The 18,456-nt window shown below is 37.1% G+C and overlaps 2 protein-coding genes across 5 annotated transcripts in view; one reads left to right on the forward strand and one right to left on the reverse strand.

Annotated features, from left to right (window-relative positions):
* Nucleotides 1-4,125: 4,125 nt before the first annotated feature.
* LOC119597403 (transmembrane protein 222-like) lies at nucleotides 4,126-8,876 on the reverse strand. Of its 2 annotated transcripts, none has more exons than XM_037946970.1 (5): nucleotides 8,780-8,876; nucleotides 6,322-6,464; nucleotides 5,934-6,144; nucleotides 5,309-5,439; nucleotides 4,126-4,990 (listed from the first exon to the last, which is right to left on the reverse strand). In XM_037946970.1, exons 2-5 carry the CDS (start codon nucleotides 6,429-6,431, stop codon nucleotides 4,912-4,914), a joined length of 531 nt encoding a protein of 176 aa, XP_037802898.1. In that variant the 5' UTR covers nucleotides 6,432-6,464; nucleotides 8,780-8,876; the 3' UTR covers nucleotides 4,126-4,911. The 2 variants fall into 2 exon arrangements, with proteins under 2 accessions (XP_037802898.1, XP_037802899.1); XM_037946971.1 differs by having other exon boundaries at nucleotides 8,768-8,867.
* A 1,102-nt stretch (nucleotides 8,877-9,978) lies between these two features.
* LOC119597404 (sodium-coupled monocarboxylate transporter 2-like) overlaps nucleotides 9,979-18,456 on the forward strand; it is a 28,878-nt gene continuing 20,400 nt past the window's right edge. For 2 of the 3 annotated variants that reach the window (XM_037946974.1, XM_037946972.1), the window contains exons 1-5: nucleotides 9,980-10,293; nucleotides 14,424-14,637; nucleotides 14,975-15,108; nucleotides 16,241-16,429; nucleotides 18,210-18,364. In XM_037946974.1, coding sequence (XP_037802902.1) covers nucleotides 14,424-14,637; nucleotides 14,975-15,108; nucleotides 16,241-16,429; nucleotides 18,210-18,364 — 692 coding nt within the window. In that variant the 5' untranslated portion in view covers nucleotides 9,980-10,293. Of the gene's footprint in view, nucleotides 10,294-14,423; nucleotides 14,638-14,974; nucleotides 15,109-16,240; nucleotides 16,430-18,209; nucleotides 18,365-18,456 lie in introns of all 3 variants that reach the window. The other variant, XM_037946973.1, reaches the window with a different exon arrangement.

Here is an 18,456-nt window from a genome sequence, read left to right on the forward strand (position 1 = left end):
CACTATGCACCATTAGGTTTGTGAGTTGCACATGATAAAAAATAAATTAAAAAAAAGTCAAAGGAAGAGATTTATCTATGAAGAGGAACTCCCAAACATAAAGCAATTTCTAAGGAAACGAGGTCTGTCATACATCTATTAATGTGTACTTTGTTGGTTCAAACTCAGTTATTTCTCCTGTGCTTGTACTTTCAGTTTGGAAGGAATAAGTAATAAATGAAATGAATTCCTGAAGTTGACCATAACAGTAGCTTTCTGCAGTGATACCATCTCTTTCAAATATAAATCATAGTTCTCATGGAAAGTTAAACCAAACTGCATTATTTTCAACTTTGAACAATATAATACTACCATGTACTATCAGTCCAAGTACCACTGTTGACTGCTACTGTTGTAGCAGTCAACAAACCTGTGAATTAAAAGAAAGAAAAACTGAATTATGACAATTACATATGCTCATGACTTACTGACTTATGGCAAAGTTGGCAGTGATCTGTAGACAGAAGGAAGAGAAGGCAAATGGCCATTCTATGTCCACATCTCTAGCAAAAGAAATTCTACTCTGTAATGACAAGAAATTATGAAAGCTAACCTTCTTGTATCAGTGTGCTTTTGACTGAATTCTATTTATAAAAACTTGGGAAAAAGGGCTCTGACATAATCTAAAAAATATTTTCAATCCCCATGGCAGTGGTACATGATTCAGCAAATGAAAGAGCTTATGGCAAATCAAAGGTTTGGATCTTAGGACAAATTGTCAAATCTTTCCTCATTATTTGAAGACTATTCCTGTTACTTCAGGTTTCAATTTTACTAAAACAAGAGAAATGCTTGACAAACAATCTATTCCTGAAAATTAAAAAGAATGAACTTTTAGATACCACAAAATATTAAATCAAAATAAAGAAATTAGCTCAACATAATTTCATTATCATAAATAACTGAATGTAAATCCTTCAATATCAATAGCATTAAAGAATATCATTTTGGTAAGTTCATGATATACATCAAAGTACCTTCTTCCTGACATAATTATCAAGTCCCATCTGCAATTATGTACAGTACTGATAATTATCAAAACTCATGGACCTGTTATATACTGAATCTCCCTGCTTGACATCATTACAACCTGAAAATAAGAAGTGCATTACCATTTACAATATAATTTTCCTCAAGATATCTGGCAAAGACTCCATACAAAAGGAAAAAAACCAGAAGAGAAAACTATTAACCCCTCAAAGACAGGCATATATGCAGTAAGTCAATTTTTTAAAGAATTTTCAATTAAAAACTGTAAGTAATGGCAAAAAAATGTAAAGAGCAAATACTCATCATCTCATTTTCCTCATCTCTGAAACTATGAATTCTTGCTCATATAAAAGATACTACATAAATGATACACTGAAAGTGTATCTATATTACATTTTTTGTTGTCTACATCTATATTATGTTTCCAAAAATGTGTGTGTGTGTGTGTGTGTGTGCGTCTGTGTGTGTGCGTCTGTGTGTGTGCCTCTGTGTGTGTGCGTCTGTGTGTGTGCGTCTGTGTGTGTGAGTCTGTGTCTGTGTGTGTGTGTCTGTGTGTGTGTGTCTGTGTCTGTGTCTGTGTGTTTGTGTGTGTGTGTCTGTGTCTGTGTCTGTATGTGTGTCTGTGTGTGTGTCTGTATGTGTGTTTGTGTGTGTGCACACGCGCATGCGCCTTTGCATGTATACATTTCAAATGTCATATCGAGTGTCTGTCTTCTTATGTGGAGTAACTGAGGTACTTCAGAACTGTGAATGGGCAAAGGAGACAGACTGGCAAGCTCTCCACCTCAGAATCTAGCACAATGCCTAATAGGGCTTTAGTACCTGATAATGGTAACTTATTTATCAACTTCAGTTTTGAACATGCTGAGAAAAGGGTAATATTACAAGGCTTGTCTGTGAGAGGTTAATAAACTGAGAGTGCTATAAAAGTTAACAAATATAAACATCTTTAAAGCATCTCCATATACTTTTTTTAACATTTGAAACAGCAAAAATAAACAATTTGTTCAAAAAGAAAAAGAAAACAGGAAGAAAAGAAGAGCAACCCTAAACCATGGACAATACCTTCCATAACTTGCCAATAAATACCATACATATCTACCCTGATTATATACAATCATTTCAGTCACAAATCCAACTAGAACACATACAAAACTGCATTACAGTTACCAACCAAGGGAATAACCCCAATATATACAAAGCTTATGAATGATATGCTCTCTGCCAACCTGCTAACTTGGATTAACAGTGGCTGATTCACGGTCAGCCTCCTTGTAAGTGATATGAAAACCACTCTGTTAATCTTCCTGAAGTGTTCCCTAGCATCAAATGAGAAAACCATTTAGATACAACATTTTACATTATTATGATTATAGCTTTATGACAAAGTACAGTCCATAATGCAAATAATCTGACATCTCATGTAACAGTATTACCAAGTTGTAACAACACTTTATGTTTTTCTAAATGTATTTAGAAAAAAAAAAATCAACGCTATATTTGTTCATTTAAGAAAAGTATGTTTTCAATGCCTAAGCCAAAAGCTACTGCACCACAATGAAGATTCTCAGGAAAAAATAGTGATATTCAGAAAAAAAGGGTATTAATGAGTACAAATATTTTTATGACACAAGATGAAATAGACATGCAATTGAAATATGTCAGTTACATCTCTTGCAAGTTTTCATTTCTCATTTTATATATTTTCTACATTTCCACTCAATCATTAATTTCCTTAATAATTTTTTTTCTTTAATTTGTAGACCCATTTTCTCAACATCTGAAGGGATATTTTTATATGACATTATACAGAAATACAAAAAAATAATAATCTTAAAAATAGATATATATCACACTTTCTTCAGCTTAATTCTTCAATATCTGTCAGAAAAAAACTGATTTACAAGGATAAACCTACCATACCTGTAATCCACGATGTAATGAATAAAAAGAATAGTATGAACAGTGCACATACAATATGATATATCGCATAATCATAATAGCAATAATGATTAAGTTTTACACTACTCCAACAGCAAGTCCAACATAAATTATCATCATCCTTTTCAGAACATACAGTCTCACTGAAAATGCAGAAATCATATAAGATCAAGGAACTAATCACATTTAAACCATATAAAAGAACATGTTTGTGGAGTCATATATATTTTTTTTATATCAATCTCTAACTCAGAAGTCTAAAAAAAAAAATTATCAAAGCTGTCTGTCTTATGAATTAGTGTAAAACTTACTTTCCTTGTTACAAATACCATGGTCTTCATCCTTTTCACTGAACTGTAGGAGGAAAACCTCTACAGAATTCCTATGTTAAACATACCACATTTCTATGCACTGGGGTTTGCCTTCTGAATGGGCAGGCTACAAAGACACCTGTTTTATACATATACATATGCATAGAAATAGAAATAAATAAATAAATAGAAAAGTCAATATCATGCCCCCACCTATTATATATAAACATATATATGTGTGTATATATACATATATATATATATATATATATATATATATATATATATATATATATATATATATATATATATATATATATATATATATATCATCATCATTTAACGGTAGGTTCATGTCTGAGCCGCCGTGGTCACAGCATGATACTCAATTGCAGTTTTCACGTTGTGATGCTCTTGGAGTGAGTACGTGGTAGGGTCCCCAGTTCCTTTCCACGGAGAGTGCTGGTGTTACCTTTTTAGGTAATCATTCTCTCTTATTTTATCCGGGCTTGGGACCAGCACTGACTTGGGCTGGCTTGGCCACCCAGTGGCTAGGTAGGCAGTCGAGGTGAAGTTCCTTGCCCAAGAACCCAAGGGGGTCGCAGAGAGGTGCTGCAGTACCCATGTGATGGCTACGGAAAACTGTAATAATCTATTCAGTTCACACTATATCCTTTCACTTTCTGTCTCTCTTCAATACCAAGTATTCAAATCAAATTCCATTGATTTTTAATTATCAACTATAGTGAACAGTTTATTTTGCTTAATTTATTAATAAATATCCTTTTTCACTTTCTCATTAATAAATATCCTTTTTCACTTTCTCATACTAAAAAAAAAAAAAAAAAAAAAAAAACTATTGCAAAATATATGTAATGCTAGTTTCTACACATTACAAGGTTATCTAAAGGATCCCTATGATAATTTTGTAGATACAGGGGTTTGTGGAAGTAAAAAAACTTGAGAACCTATGGCTTACACTGGCATCAATTCACTTGGAGTCTTTTAACAACATTCTGACTTCTGAAACTGCACGTAACAGACCATGTAATTTGAAAATCATGTTAGAAAGGTTGCTTAACAAAAATATTTTTTTTACTTCGATCAATGACCTCTTATAATACTAATCTCATTTACATTTTTCTATAGTATCTAGTACTTGAGTTTTACTCATAAATAACAAAACAAACAAATCCAGGCAACATCTTTCTTGTAACAGTTATCACTGATCTTTTTCTTACACTAGTTGACTCATCTGTTTGTTCTACTGCTATCGAAAATAGTACACAGCATTAACATCTATTACAAACTCAAATTATTACAACCCTTATAAATCAACCCTCGATTATCAATCACAATTCAGCATTCTAATAATACCCATAAAAATAGTGAATGAAGATCAGGCTACTGACTGATGCAAATCAACTTGCTCAAGACATCCCTAGAGTAACTACCTTGGCACATTTCCAATCTTAATCAGATCATACTCACTAAAACAATAAATACTCATCATCATGAAACATCTCCATTTGAATGCATTCCCAATTGCGCCAGTACGAATGGTGAACAATGCCTTCCGTAAGTGTGCATCTATGAGGACGGATGAGTCCCTTGGCATCTTGCGCAATGTTTAAACAAGAAGAACCAGAGCTGTCACAGCTCCAGCCATCAAGAGGAAGGGCAGCCACGTCTTGATAAAGGCCCAGAAACTGTGCAAGATCAAGGAAAATAAAAAGATTATTCCACATAAGAATTTACATATACTAACACACCAGAAGTGAATGTGCCAGAAGCATTCTCTCTTTTTTGTACAATAACCCTCTTCTCTTTGATAATATAAATCATGTTGCAACAAACTGAAGAAAGAACTAGAAAATTCTAAATCTTTTTATCTATTCCACACCAAAAGAAAATTCATTGACTATACTAACAGCAATTTAAAAATTCCTGCAAATACCAATAAGAAGTACAGAAAGTTAGTCAGACTATAACTATAAATGATTTGTAAAGATATTCTACTGACTGACCTGACATATTTACTGTGGATCATCATGAGGAAACACAGCTTGACCATGTTCCACCTGGTAGAGCCATCATAGTGCATGAGGTTCAGTGCCATGGCGACGTGGGAGTGGCAGTTGTCACAGAACAGGTTGTGCTGGAAGATGAAGTAGATTTGTGTTTCATTAACATCACAGAAAAAAATAAGAACATGAATATATATAATATTACATCTTCCGAAATATGAGAATACCCAATTACGATGATCTTACAATTCCTGTGGGAGGTATTTTCAGACATACTGGAGGAACATCATTAATATGTAAAAGCAAAAGTAATACTTTGCATAATCAAACACCTAAAATGATTTTGATGGTATAGTGATGTTATCAGACTCTAATTAATAATATATATAAAACGATGGCAATAAATATCTACAGCCCTTTTTATCAGGTTATAACACTATAACCACCAATCCACATAAGCAATGAGATAAAGCAATTTTTTCAACCCATACAAATTCATTCATTGACTTCTTTCAGTGGAACTTTTGAATATCACTTCTGAAGATAACTGAAACAGTAAATAAACCATTATCATCCTATGAAACACTTTCATTACTATTTCAGAAGACCAATGACAACAACTCACCATTCTGCCCTGATATTCCTCTGACGCCAGGGAGATACCCCTGTCCCAAGCAGTTGGCCCTCCCTGAGCTCTGTAGGGATCCATTGGCCAGTACTTTGTCGGCCAGCCAAAGGCCATGTTATCCTCTGACACGAAGTATGGCCCAGCAAAGTCACGGATCACACCTGATGTTGTCGCAATGCCCATGTGACCAATGAAGGGTATGAACCATCTGGAATGGTTTGGTGTAGATTCAATATAACAAATCTACACATTTTTCAAATGTATATACTACAAAGTAAAACAGAAAAAGTAAAAAAAAAAAAAAAAAAAATATCCATCCATTTTCTTTCCAGACTCTACCAGTGTAAATCATTAGTTTATCAAAAATAAAACTGAGTTGACATACGATAGAAGTGGCAGTGGAGTCCAGACAATGCAGCATGGGTAGCGGTGGCGTTTGTGGTCCATTTTTCCGATGATGACAGGGCTCTCTGGGGAACTACTGCTCTCAGACATTACAACATGAAGGCCCAATAGGAATGCTCCACTCTGAAAGCCAGCAATGGATGAGGAAATATAACATATACATACTGATATGATTGAAAACTCACTTATAAATGCATAACCATATTTATATACCTGGCACCATTGCATGCATGCAACATACTGATGCTATCAAAATTTCATTGATCTATCTATCTATCTATCTATCTATCTATCTATCTATCTATTTATCTATCTATCTATCTATCTATCAATCAATCGATCAAACAATCAATGTATCTATCTACCTATTTATATATTTATCCATATCTATACAACTTGTACCATTACTTATATAGCATCATATTTTTTCTTAGTAATATTATCTACACTATATCTATCTATAATGGAACATGGGGATATCTGGAATGCAGGGATATGTCAAACAATAATACATTGTTTCATCTTCATTTATTACTTCTCTGAAAACCACATTGCAAGTACTATTACGGTAATGTTTCCTACTGGTTAAAAAAATGTTGTGACCAATTCCAGTTTAATCTAAAACCTTTAGATTTTTCTCTTTGTACAAAGAGTTCCAAAGTGATAAATAAATATTATCCCGTTGGATCTAGGTGCCTCGCTGCTTGCACATAGCCCAAAATCCAGGCATTAGGATTTCTTGAGTGTATGTATGTGATGCATGTATATACATATTTATATGTAAATGTACATGTAAATGTACAGTTATGTTAATATAAATATAAATGTAAATGTAAATGAAAATATAAACGTACATGTACTATATACCTATCTAGTTTTATAACAATCAATCAATCAATCAATCAGTCAATCTATATATCTATCTATTTATCTATCTATATATATGTATATATATATGTGTGTGTGTGTGTGTGTGTGTGTGTGTGTGTGTGTGTGTGTGTGTGTGTGTGTGTGTGTGTGTGTGTGTGTGTGTGTGTGTGTGTTGTGCGCGTGCGCGTGCGCGTGCGCGTGTGTGTGTGTGTGTGTGTGTGTGTGTGTGTGTGTGTGTGTGTGTGTGTGATTTGCTATTATCTACCTTGCATCTATAGACAGCACTTGTAATTGCACACACACATTCATACATGGATATATGCACATATACACACACTCATTTGTACGACATTACTAAAACAACCCAAATTTCTGTTTGTTTATCTGCCTACTCTGCTCATTCCCTTATCCCATCCAGATTAGCCTTTCATGTTCATACGTATTATACATATAATGAATAAATCTTTCAAAATCAAAATAACCCAACTTCATGACAGCAAAATTTTAGGCCTATATATTTCTGAACTGTGTATCTTATTCCAACCTTAATTTAATATACAAAAGGCATACCATGAAAGAGGTATTATAAAACACAGATTTTTAATTCTAATCATTGGATAAAATAACTCCTCTTTGAGTATCATATCCTTATGCTTAAGATATCTGATAAATCTGTGATAAAGAGCAAAGATAAATGATGAAAAGAAATGAATCTCAGCATCAAGATTCAAACTAACCATCCAATATTACTAGAAATAACACCTAATACTCAAACTGAAGAATCTGAACCTGCGATCTCATTAACTATAACTTGCTATGGCACTTTCCTTTTATAGCATTTCCTTCACAAACTAATAATAAGTGTAGTAGAGAGGATGTAAAACTCAAAATTTCAGGGTGTTCCATGGTAAGTACAAAATCAAGAGAAAATGGCACAAAATCAAGAAAGCAATAATATAGGTGTAGCAAATGAAGTATACAATGGAAATCAGGAATTATACTTGGCCATGATATGATGATTGACACTAGCAACCAGTCTAATGGAGCCAATAAGAACTATAATAGATAATCACACAAATAGATGGATATATATGTACAGAAGCTAGAGCCAGGAAAAGTTCAGTTGAAATTCAAATAAGTTCCATCATGGTTAGGCTGTGTATAAGGTGCTGGGTAAACTGTTTCGGCTTTAATATGCAAAATAGTAATACAATAACGAAAAGGAGTGATAAAGTGTGACCATTATTTCTGCCAAGGGTGACGACGAGAATCCTGAGGACTCGCAAACTGGCAATTCCGAATTAATGTCAATGTCACTGTAAGAAATTATTGGTAGGAAAACCAGATAATTTCCCGGGCTCTGTTCTGTCAGAGCATGCGAGGTTAAGGCTTTGTAGGTATCAGTTCTATGGCACAATGCACAACTGAGACATTGGTCTTTTACAGCCAAGATGTTGAAAAGGTCTTAAGAGCCTAATTAATCTCTCAAACTCGATATTCTTATACTTTCTATGCAATTGCAAAGGAATATTATCTATCAGATAACTTCGAATCACCTTAACAATCACCTAAATGCTCAGTGGCGCGTTTAATACTAGGAGAAATAAGAATTCCGAAGGCCTGGGTGCAGACGGACTGACCGATTTGTTATTGTTTACAAGGTCCCTCAAGGTAGCCGTGACGTCACAGATGGTTAGAGAGTGATGGGGTAAAATTACTTCAAGTGTTTTTTTTTCACTGTTTGCATGAGAATATTTGGATAATTAATTTATATCATCCAATCTTATCCCATGGCTAATTATTAGATCACTCAATAATAATAATTGGTGTAGCTGCAGTCACCAGAATTAACACCGATAGTGAGAAAATTGTCGTCATCATTAGTACTCTCATAATGCACTGTTTTCAGTCATTATCACCACATCGACAATATGTCACATCGACAATATGTGGATGTGGTGACAATGCAAAATTTACTCCCATTTACATGTTATTCCTTCCTTTCTCGTTCCGTCTTCTCCTATCTCTTCTTTCTCTCCTCACTCCCTCGTCTCCTATCCGTTCCATCCTCGCTCCCTGCTTACTCTCTGCTTTCCTGTCCCCTCCCTCCTCCCTCCTTTCTTTTCTCCCTTTTCTTTCCTCCCCTTTTAACCGTTCCTCTTCCCTTCCCCTCCATACAGCTCCCCTTTCCACCAACCCCTATCTCTCTCCTCTCACTCCGTTACCCCTTCCTGTACCTCTTTCCTTAACCCCCTCCCTTTTACACCATTTCCTCGCCCCTTCCCCCATTTTCCCATACTTACGCCCCCTCCTCCCCCTCCTAATCTTACCCTTTCCCCTTTCTCTCTATCCTTACACCCATCCTCCTTACCCCTTCCATCCTTACCCCTCCCACAGCCTCCTACCTTTTACACACCTCTCCTTTACCCCTTCCACTTTTACCCATCTCCCTATCTTCTCTTTGCATCCTTCCTCGTACCTCTTCCACTCTTATCCCTCTCCCAATCACCTCCTAACTCCGTCCATTATTACCCCTCCCCCTACCTTCTCCTCCTCTACCCCTCTTCCTCTCTCCCATTCTTACCCTCTCCCTATCTCTTCTTTACACCTTCCTACTCCCTTCCATTTTTACCACTCCCCCTGCCTCCTCTTTGCACACTCCCCTTACCCTTTTTTCATCGTTACCCTCCTCCTATCTCCTCTCTTACCCTCCTCCATCTCCTCTCTATACCCTCTCCCTATCCCCTCGCTACACCCTAACCCTACTCCCTCGTTACCCCCTACCCCCTACCCAGTACTCCCGTCCATTTTTACCCCCCTTCCCCACCCAAGGACACCAAATTGCCAGAGTGAGGCAGTGGCAACGGAGGCAGAGCCACGCACTTGCCGCCACTCAGAACTCTGCCATCCATCTGCCGTCGCATACAATCACCTACCATCGTCTATCGCCGTCCAGCATCATCTACCATCGTTTAGTTTCAACTGCCATCGTCTAGCGCCGTTTAATACCATCTACCATCTCCTACCACCGTTTTAGTATCATCTACTATCGTCTTTTTAACAACCATCGTCGATACCAGTGGTTTGTAATGAAATTCTGGGATCGCAAATCAGTTCCCAGTTACGATATGCTCAAAAAGCTGTTTACTGTTTCTTCTTCTTCTTCTTCTTCTTCTTCTTCTTCTTCTTCTTCTTCTTCTTCTTCCCCTTATAATAATTATTATTATTTTGAAATAGTGATAATAATAATTATTATTAGTATTATTATCATTAATATTATTATTCACTATTATCATTATTGCTGTTATTATTATTTTTTTTCATTATTATTATTATTATTATTATTATTATTATCATTATTATTATTATTATTATTATTATTATTATTATTATTATTATTATTATTATTATACTATTTATTATTATTATCATTATTATTATATCATTTATCATATTATTTTTTATTAATTATATCATATATATTATATTCATATCATCATCAATATACTATTATTTTGTATATTATTATATATCATATTATCCTATCTGCACATTTATCAATATCATCACGTATAATAATAATGATAATAATAATGATAATAATAATGATAATGATGATAATGATAATAATAACAATAAAAAAAATAATAATAACATTAGCAATAATGATCACAATAACAATAATAATGATGTAATATTAGTAATGATGATGATGATGATGATGATAGTAATGATAACGACATGATAATAATGATAATAATAATACGATGACGATGATGATACTAATAACTAATAATAATAATATTAATACTAATAATGGTAATAAGAAGAAGGATTATAATATGATGATGATGATGATAATGGTGATGATAATGATAATAATAACAATAATTATAATGATAATAATTATTATGATGATAATAATAGATAATAATAATGATGATGATTATAATGATAATGATAATAATGATGGTGATGATGATAATATTAATATTAATGATAATAACAATAATAATGATGATGATGATGATGATGATGATGATGATGATGATGATGATGATGATGATGATAATAATAATAATAATAATAATGACGACGATGATGATGATAATACTAATAGTGATGATTCTCATTATTGTTAATATTATCATCGCCGCCAAAATAATTCTAAAATGATCACAATGATAGTAATCATTATACTGATATTGGGAATAATATAATTAGTAGCAATAAGGATAATGACTAATGATAAGGTGGCGACTAAAAATGATAATATTTGTGCATCAAACAAAATGCTACTCTGTTTAAATATGTTGAGTTCTCGAAGCCAATGAAAAGCCTTTTGTGAAATGGTTAGCGCGATTTCCTTTTGTGCCGGCGCTCTCTGCCTCCTTTCTGTCTCTTTCTCTGGCTGGCTCTTTATGTATTTTTCTTTGTTATTTTTGTTGTTAGTGCATTAGCGTTTCATTATTATTGTTATCATCATTATTATAATCATCATCATCCTATTATTACTGATATTTTTAACATTATCATTACCATCATCACCATCACCATCACCATCATCATCACCATCACCATCATCATCATCATCATCATCATCATCACCATCACCATCGCCATCATCATCATCATCATCATCATCATCATCATCATCATCATCATCATCGTCATCTCATCATCATCATCATCTCATCGATCATCATCATCATCATCATACATCATCATCATCATCACCATTACCCTCATCATCATCATCATCGTCATCGTTATCGTCATAATCATCATCATCATCACCATCATCACCTCACCCTCATCATCATCATCATCACACATCATCATCATCTCATCTCATCATCATCTTATCACATCATTATTCACTCATCATATCATCATCATCATATCATATATCATCTATCTCATATCATCATCCTCATCATCATCATCACCACCATTACCCTCGTCATCGTCATCTTATAATATTTATTATATTACATTCCAATCTTATCATCTACCTCATTACTATTTATCATAAAAATCCAGGGATGAACGTAATCCCGAGTCCAAATCAGTCTTTCATTTATACTTTATTTTTATTCGCCGACATCATCTTATAACTTTACTTTATATTTTCATGAACTATTTCACTATTCATAAGTATATGTTATCATCTATCTATATATATTGCCGTATCTTTCACTGTAATTCTTATTTTATTACATCTTGCTTTTCAGTTGTCTTTATTAATGTCTTTGTCGACTCTTAAACCTAGCAGATATTTTTACTTAACTATTCTACTATTACATCGTCTCTCTCATCAAAACTCTTCATTTGTCTCTTAGACCTTACTCTCTCCCTTCTATTTTGTCTTCCACTCATACCTCACCCACACCCACCTCCACACCTCCACACCCCTCTCTCTCCCTCTCTTTATATATATATATTCAATATTAATATATTATATATACACACAACACCACCACACCCACACACCAACACACACACACCACCGCCAACACACACCACACACCACACACCCACACACACACACACACACACACACACACACACACCACCACACACACCCTCCCACACCCGCACCACACACACCACACACCGGTCTGCTTGTTCTGTTTATATTCTCTTTTCGTATTCATACACCTCTCCACCCACCTATCTTGGGAGAGAACAGACACTCCCGCCGTAATCGCTAATCCATCCCGATTCCCCGCATCAAAGTTGCCGAGGGGGGAATCAATGGTTAACAGTTCGAACAAATGAATGTGCGAGGCCATTGGATATTACTGCTAACCTCTTGTCGACTTTAGACATCGAAAACTGGGTTGGACGAATTAATCATTGTTGGTCATGCTGTCGTTATTATTATTTTTTATGTAGCGTCATGTCTGCATTTATACTCGTACTGTTTAAAATTCTCATGTGTATTTGTGTGTACCTCTTCTCTCTGTTGCTCTCATTCTCACTCTCTCTCTCTCTTTCTTCCTCTCTCTCTCTCTCTCACTCACTCACTCATTCACTCACTCACTCACTCACTCACTCACTCACTCACTCACTCACTCTCACTCTCTCACACACACACTCCCTTCTCCCTTCCTCCATCCTTTCTCTCTCTCTCTCTCTTCCTTCTCCTTCTCCCTTCCTCCACTCTCTCTTTCTCTCTCTCTCTTCTCTCTCTCTCTCTCTCTCTCTCTCCTCTCTCTTCTTTCTCTCTCTCTTCTCCCTTCTTTCTCTCTCTCTCTTCTCCTCTCTCTCTCTTCTCTCTCTCTCTCTCTCCCCTCTCTCTCTCTCTCTCTTTTTCTCTCTCTCTCTCTCTTTCTCTCTCTCCTCTTTCTCTCTCTCTCTCTCTCCTCTCTCTCTTTCTCTCTCTCTCTCTTTCTCTCTCTCTCTCTCTTCTCTCTCTCTCCTCCTCTCTCTCTCTCTCTCTCTCTCTCTCTCTCTCTCTCTCTCTCTCTCTCTCTCTCTCTCTCTCTCTCTCTCTCTCTCTCTTCTCTCTTTCTCTCTCTCACTCATTCTTTCACTTTTGCATTGTATGTATGTATGCTGCTTTTTCATTCTACTTTGTCCTTTCTAGCTTTCCTGTCACTCCCCTCTCCTACTAACTAACACAACTATCTATCTGTCCGTCTGTTTTAAGGCCCCTATGGTTCCGATCTGAATATTAGTGCCGCCTATACACATTCAGTGCAATTCAGCCGAGACGCTGTGAGTGTGGATAATACTTTGGATATGGCCTCACCACTCAGTGACGAATAACCGGAATTATGTCTCGGAACAGTCATCGGGGATTTGATTGAAAAAGAGGAGAGGGAGAGGAAGACAAGGAGCAAATGGGAGAGGGGGAGGAAGACGAAGAGGAAGATGGAAAAAAGGGAGGGTAATTGAGGCGAAAAAGGAAGACAAAGTTAAAGAGAAGAAGATGGAGAGAGAGAAACCTCAACTTAAATATTGCCTATTATCCTTTCACTGCGTAAGCATCATAAACGCATTTTGTTTCTGAGGCGCCTGACCTGAACGGAAGTCAAGAACCTGAAGCTAGCAGGTTATGAGCGGGTCGGAGAGAGACCGACTGATTCATTCGGTTGGGGGGGAATCCAACACATGGTGCAGTTCGTTTATGATTCCCTATGTGAGGGCTTTTAGCCAATACACATATTTCTACTTGTCTTTTTAACTTTCATCTTTCGCCACCAGATGGCTTCGGGATTGGAAGAAATCGTCCGATTCGGCACAGCGGACTACGTGGTTTTCGTCGGCCTCATTGCCACCAGTCTTGGGATCGGAGTCTTCCACGCCTTCACGGGAAACAGAAATCCCGAGGACTATCTGTTTGGTGGAAGGTCCATGAGCGTGCTCCCTGTTTCTGTCTCACTTTTATCGTCGTATATCTCCGCCATCGCTGTTTTAGGTGAGTTCGATTCTGAATGAAAGTGAAAGGCATGAATATAAGGATTGAAACCTACTCGTTTCGGTACTCCACAGACCAAAAGTTTACACAAAAATACGTCACAATCCCATGACCCCTATCGCACCGCTGAAATATAATTGCAACAGCCGTCACAATAAATAAACAAATACACAACATGGTCAAAGTTTTGTTTCGGACTTCATTTATTTCAGTATTCCGCACAGACCTACAAGTTTACCACGATACACCTTACCCCAACTATACTACCTACCAATAAAACTCCAACTATACCCTATCACCCTCCCACTGGAAAACACTATATTTTTTTCGGCTGCAGGTTGTCCAGGAGAAACATACGGTCACGGTTTACAAATCTCCATGTTAAGCGCGGGGACAGTCATTGGTGTGTTATTGGCAACTGTTATCTTCTTACCCGTGTTTTACCCTCTCAAGATGACCAGTATTAATGAGGTAGGAAGGTGTCTTATCTGACAAGGGGAAGTGAGAGAATGTGAGGCAAGGGAAAATGGCGGGAAAGATTTTTAAAAAGGAGGTATATCTAGGGTAATACTGAATATTTAAGGCAAGAGACTCAGTAGAGATGATTTTAATTTGATTCTGTTTTTGATTCTGATAATAATGGAAATCAAAATCACTCTATAATCCTTTTTGTATTTTAATTTATTTGTTTGTTTCCCCGATTATCTGTTCGTTTGTTTCCCTTTACATTTTCTTTATCTCTTCTTCCTTGAGTGACTCCTCATTATCTTTCCCCATTTCTCTTGTCCCGTCTCTTTCTCCAGATATCTTCCTATTTCTTCCTCGCCCTAAATCTCCCTTTCTCCTTTTCTTTCTCCTTCTAGCTTCCTCCCTCTCGTCCTCCCTTTCCCTTTCTCCATCCTTACATCTGTCCTCTCTCTCTTCCTTCACCTCTTTTTTCTCCGTCTTAACCTCTTTTCCTTCTCCTTCGCCCTTTTTCCATCCTCTCTCTCTTTCTTCTAATCCTCCCTTCCTCCGTCTCTTACTCCTTCTCTTTTCCTCCATCCTAACCTGTACTTTCTCTCTCTTCCCGCTCCTCTCTTTCACCTTCCTAACTTCTCCCCTCTTCTCCCTCCTCCCTCTCCCTTTCTCCATCCCAAGCTCCCTTTTCTCTCTTCCTCCCTCCCTCTCTTCCCCCTTCTCCTTTTCTTTATCCACTCTCTTTTCCTTCTTCTTCTCCCTTCGACCTTCTCCCTTTCTTCATCCTCGGCTCGCCCCTTCCTCTCTTCCTTCTCCTTCTCCCTTCCTCCATCCTCTCTCTCTCTCTTCCTTCTCCTTCTCCCTTCCTCCATCCTCTCTCTCTTCCTTCTCCTTCTCCCTTCCTCCCTCCCCCTCTCTCTCTCTCTCTCCTCTCTCTCTCTCTCTCTCTTCCTTCTCCTTCTCCCTTCCTCCATCCTCTCTCTCTCTCTTCCTTCTCCTTCTCCCTTCCTCCATCCTCTCTCTCTTCCTTCTCCTTCTCCCTTCCTCCATCCTCTCTCTCTTCCTTCTCCTTCTCCCTTCCTCCATCCTCTCTCTCTTCCTTCTCCTTCTCCCTTCCTCCATCCTGACCTCCTTCCTCCCTCAGTACCTGGAGCTGCGGTTCCGATCGCGGTTTCTCCGACTGACCATCTTCCTCGTGCAACTTGTCCCGACGTTCGTGTACTCCGGCCTGTGTCTCTATGCGCCTACGCTGGCCATGGCTTCGGTAACTCCCCTGTCCGTCGAAGCCAATATCATCATTCTCGGAGTCGTGTGTTTCGTGTATTCTGCAATGGTGAGTTTGTTTGTTTTTCTTCTTCTTTTTTCGTTCTTTCTTTTTTCTTTCTTTCTTTCTTTCTTTCTTTGGTAAATGGGATGAGAAAATGGATGGATAAAATCAAAGGAAAAACGGGTTTCAATCATCACCTTGAGAAAAGTGTTCATACAATGTTCAATATCCACAGCTTTTTTTTAAGTTATTGTACTCGATATTTATTTTTGTATCTGTTTATCTATCAAAAACATTCTAGGGCGTTTGGTACACATTTTGACTTTATTTTAAAACTCTAGATAAGCGCTGAAAATACTAATTAATGGTTAGTGCTTATTATATACAATAGTAATTTTAAATAACATAATAAGCCAAAATGAGTAAAATAACAAATACTCGCGTGGCAACAATATAATATTGATGTTAAAAGACGAGGAGGTTTGCCATCTTGAGCACGTCACGGAGCCCAGGCCAATTTTGCTGCATTGCCGATCAGACCTCAATTAGTCCGTGTTCAGAATTGACTTAATTAAACATCATTATAGGAGTTCATAGATGAAATAGAACCATTAATGATAAAGAACAGTCAAGTACATCTCATAATATTAAACATCTGAATGCAATTCAAACTAAACATCAGCCAAGGAAAGCTCGGATCCTTCAGGCCAGACTTGCCACATCCCCTAAATGTAAATACACGTGTTTTTGCTTTGTTCGTTAAAGGGTTAAAATACCATGGGTTAATCCAAACTTCAGACAGTGTGTTTTGTCTGACATGTTTTACAAGCAAATTGCAGGGCTGGAGTGTCAAACGCCGATTTCGGTCACTCATCTTCGTTACGTATGGCAGGGGGTGGTGGTAACATTTTGTTTCTTTTGTTGACTGCTGTTTCTTAAATATACTTCATTGCTAAGAACCTCTCAAGTTCTTTACTAGTGCTTGGTACAGGCATATTACAAATTGATTATGCCATTTCCAACGCCATGTCCAAGAAACACCCAATTTAGCGTGCCCTGTTATAAGTTGTACAAAATTTACGTCAGACTGAAATTGCATCATCATTATATGCCTTCACACCTTCCTGTTCTGAAATGACACCAGGTAATAGTCGTTGATATTTACTGGCCGTATTTCTAAGCCTAAAATCACATTTCTAAGCCGTAATGAATACACGAACTGCTTTGCTTTGTCCTTTAACGGGACTTGACATTATCTCTTTTGAAAGGTCTGTCTTGGACACAAATTTGTTGAATTGCCAATCGAATCTAGTAGATCATCAGCTCTAGTCACTAGGAACAAATCTGGTTTGGTTAATACCTTTACACGTCGATGGCCAGAACACAATCGAATACTCGTAACGGATTCTGCTAAGCCATGTTTGAGCAGCTGGTCAAATTCCTTTTTCAAAATTCACCTTTTCTGGGGTGACAGGTTAATAACTAACTCAGTTGTCATGCTGGGCAACAGAGCTTTGATGTGGAACTTAATACAAATTCAATAATGCAAATGTGTGTCTCTGTTCTTTGCTTAGATATCCCAACTTAACCTTTGGCTTAGAAAGCACATCATTTTTTTAACAACAGTATCAGAGTTGACCTTAAAATCATTATAATATGAATATGTTTTTTCTGTAATGAAATCTACATTACATCCAGATGAAACCATCACTGCTGCACCGTCGCTTCTGACAATACGTCCATCTTTTCTGCGATCAATGACCTTATTAAAGATACTTTCTATCGGGAAGGAAGAGAAGCACCTTATCCTCAGCCTCAATCTGCTCCAATGTCTCCCGCGTGTCAGGGCGGACTTCGCGCGGTCGTGTGGACGGACGTGGTGCAAATGGCGGTCGTTTTGGCGGGAACCGTGTCTGTCGTGGTCGTCGCCTGCGTCCGCGTCGGAGGCCTGGAGGAGGTCTGGAAAATCGCGGAGACTGCTGACCGAACGCAGCTTTTTGAGTATGTATGCAGGTTTTTGTGTAGAGGTTGCTAGGTAAGTAGGTAGGTAGGGAAGTAGGGAGGGTGGGTGGTAAGGAGTTAGGGGGATAGGG

Source organism: Penaeus monodon, chromosome 39, assembly GCF_015228065.2.
Source record: "Penaeus monodon isolate SGIC_2016 chromosome 39, NSTDA_Pmon_1, whole genome shotgun sequence".
Taxonomy (NCBI): domain Eukaryota; kingdom Metazoa; phylum Arthropoda; class Malacostraca; order Decapoda; family Penaeidae; genus Penaeus; species Penaeus monodon.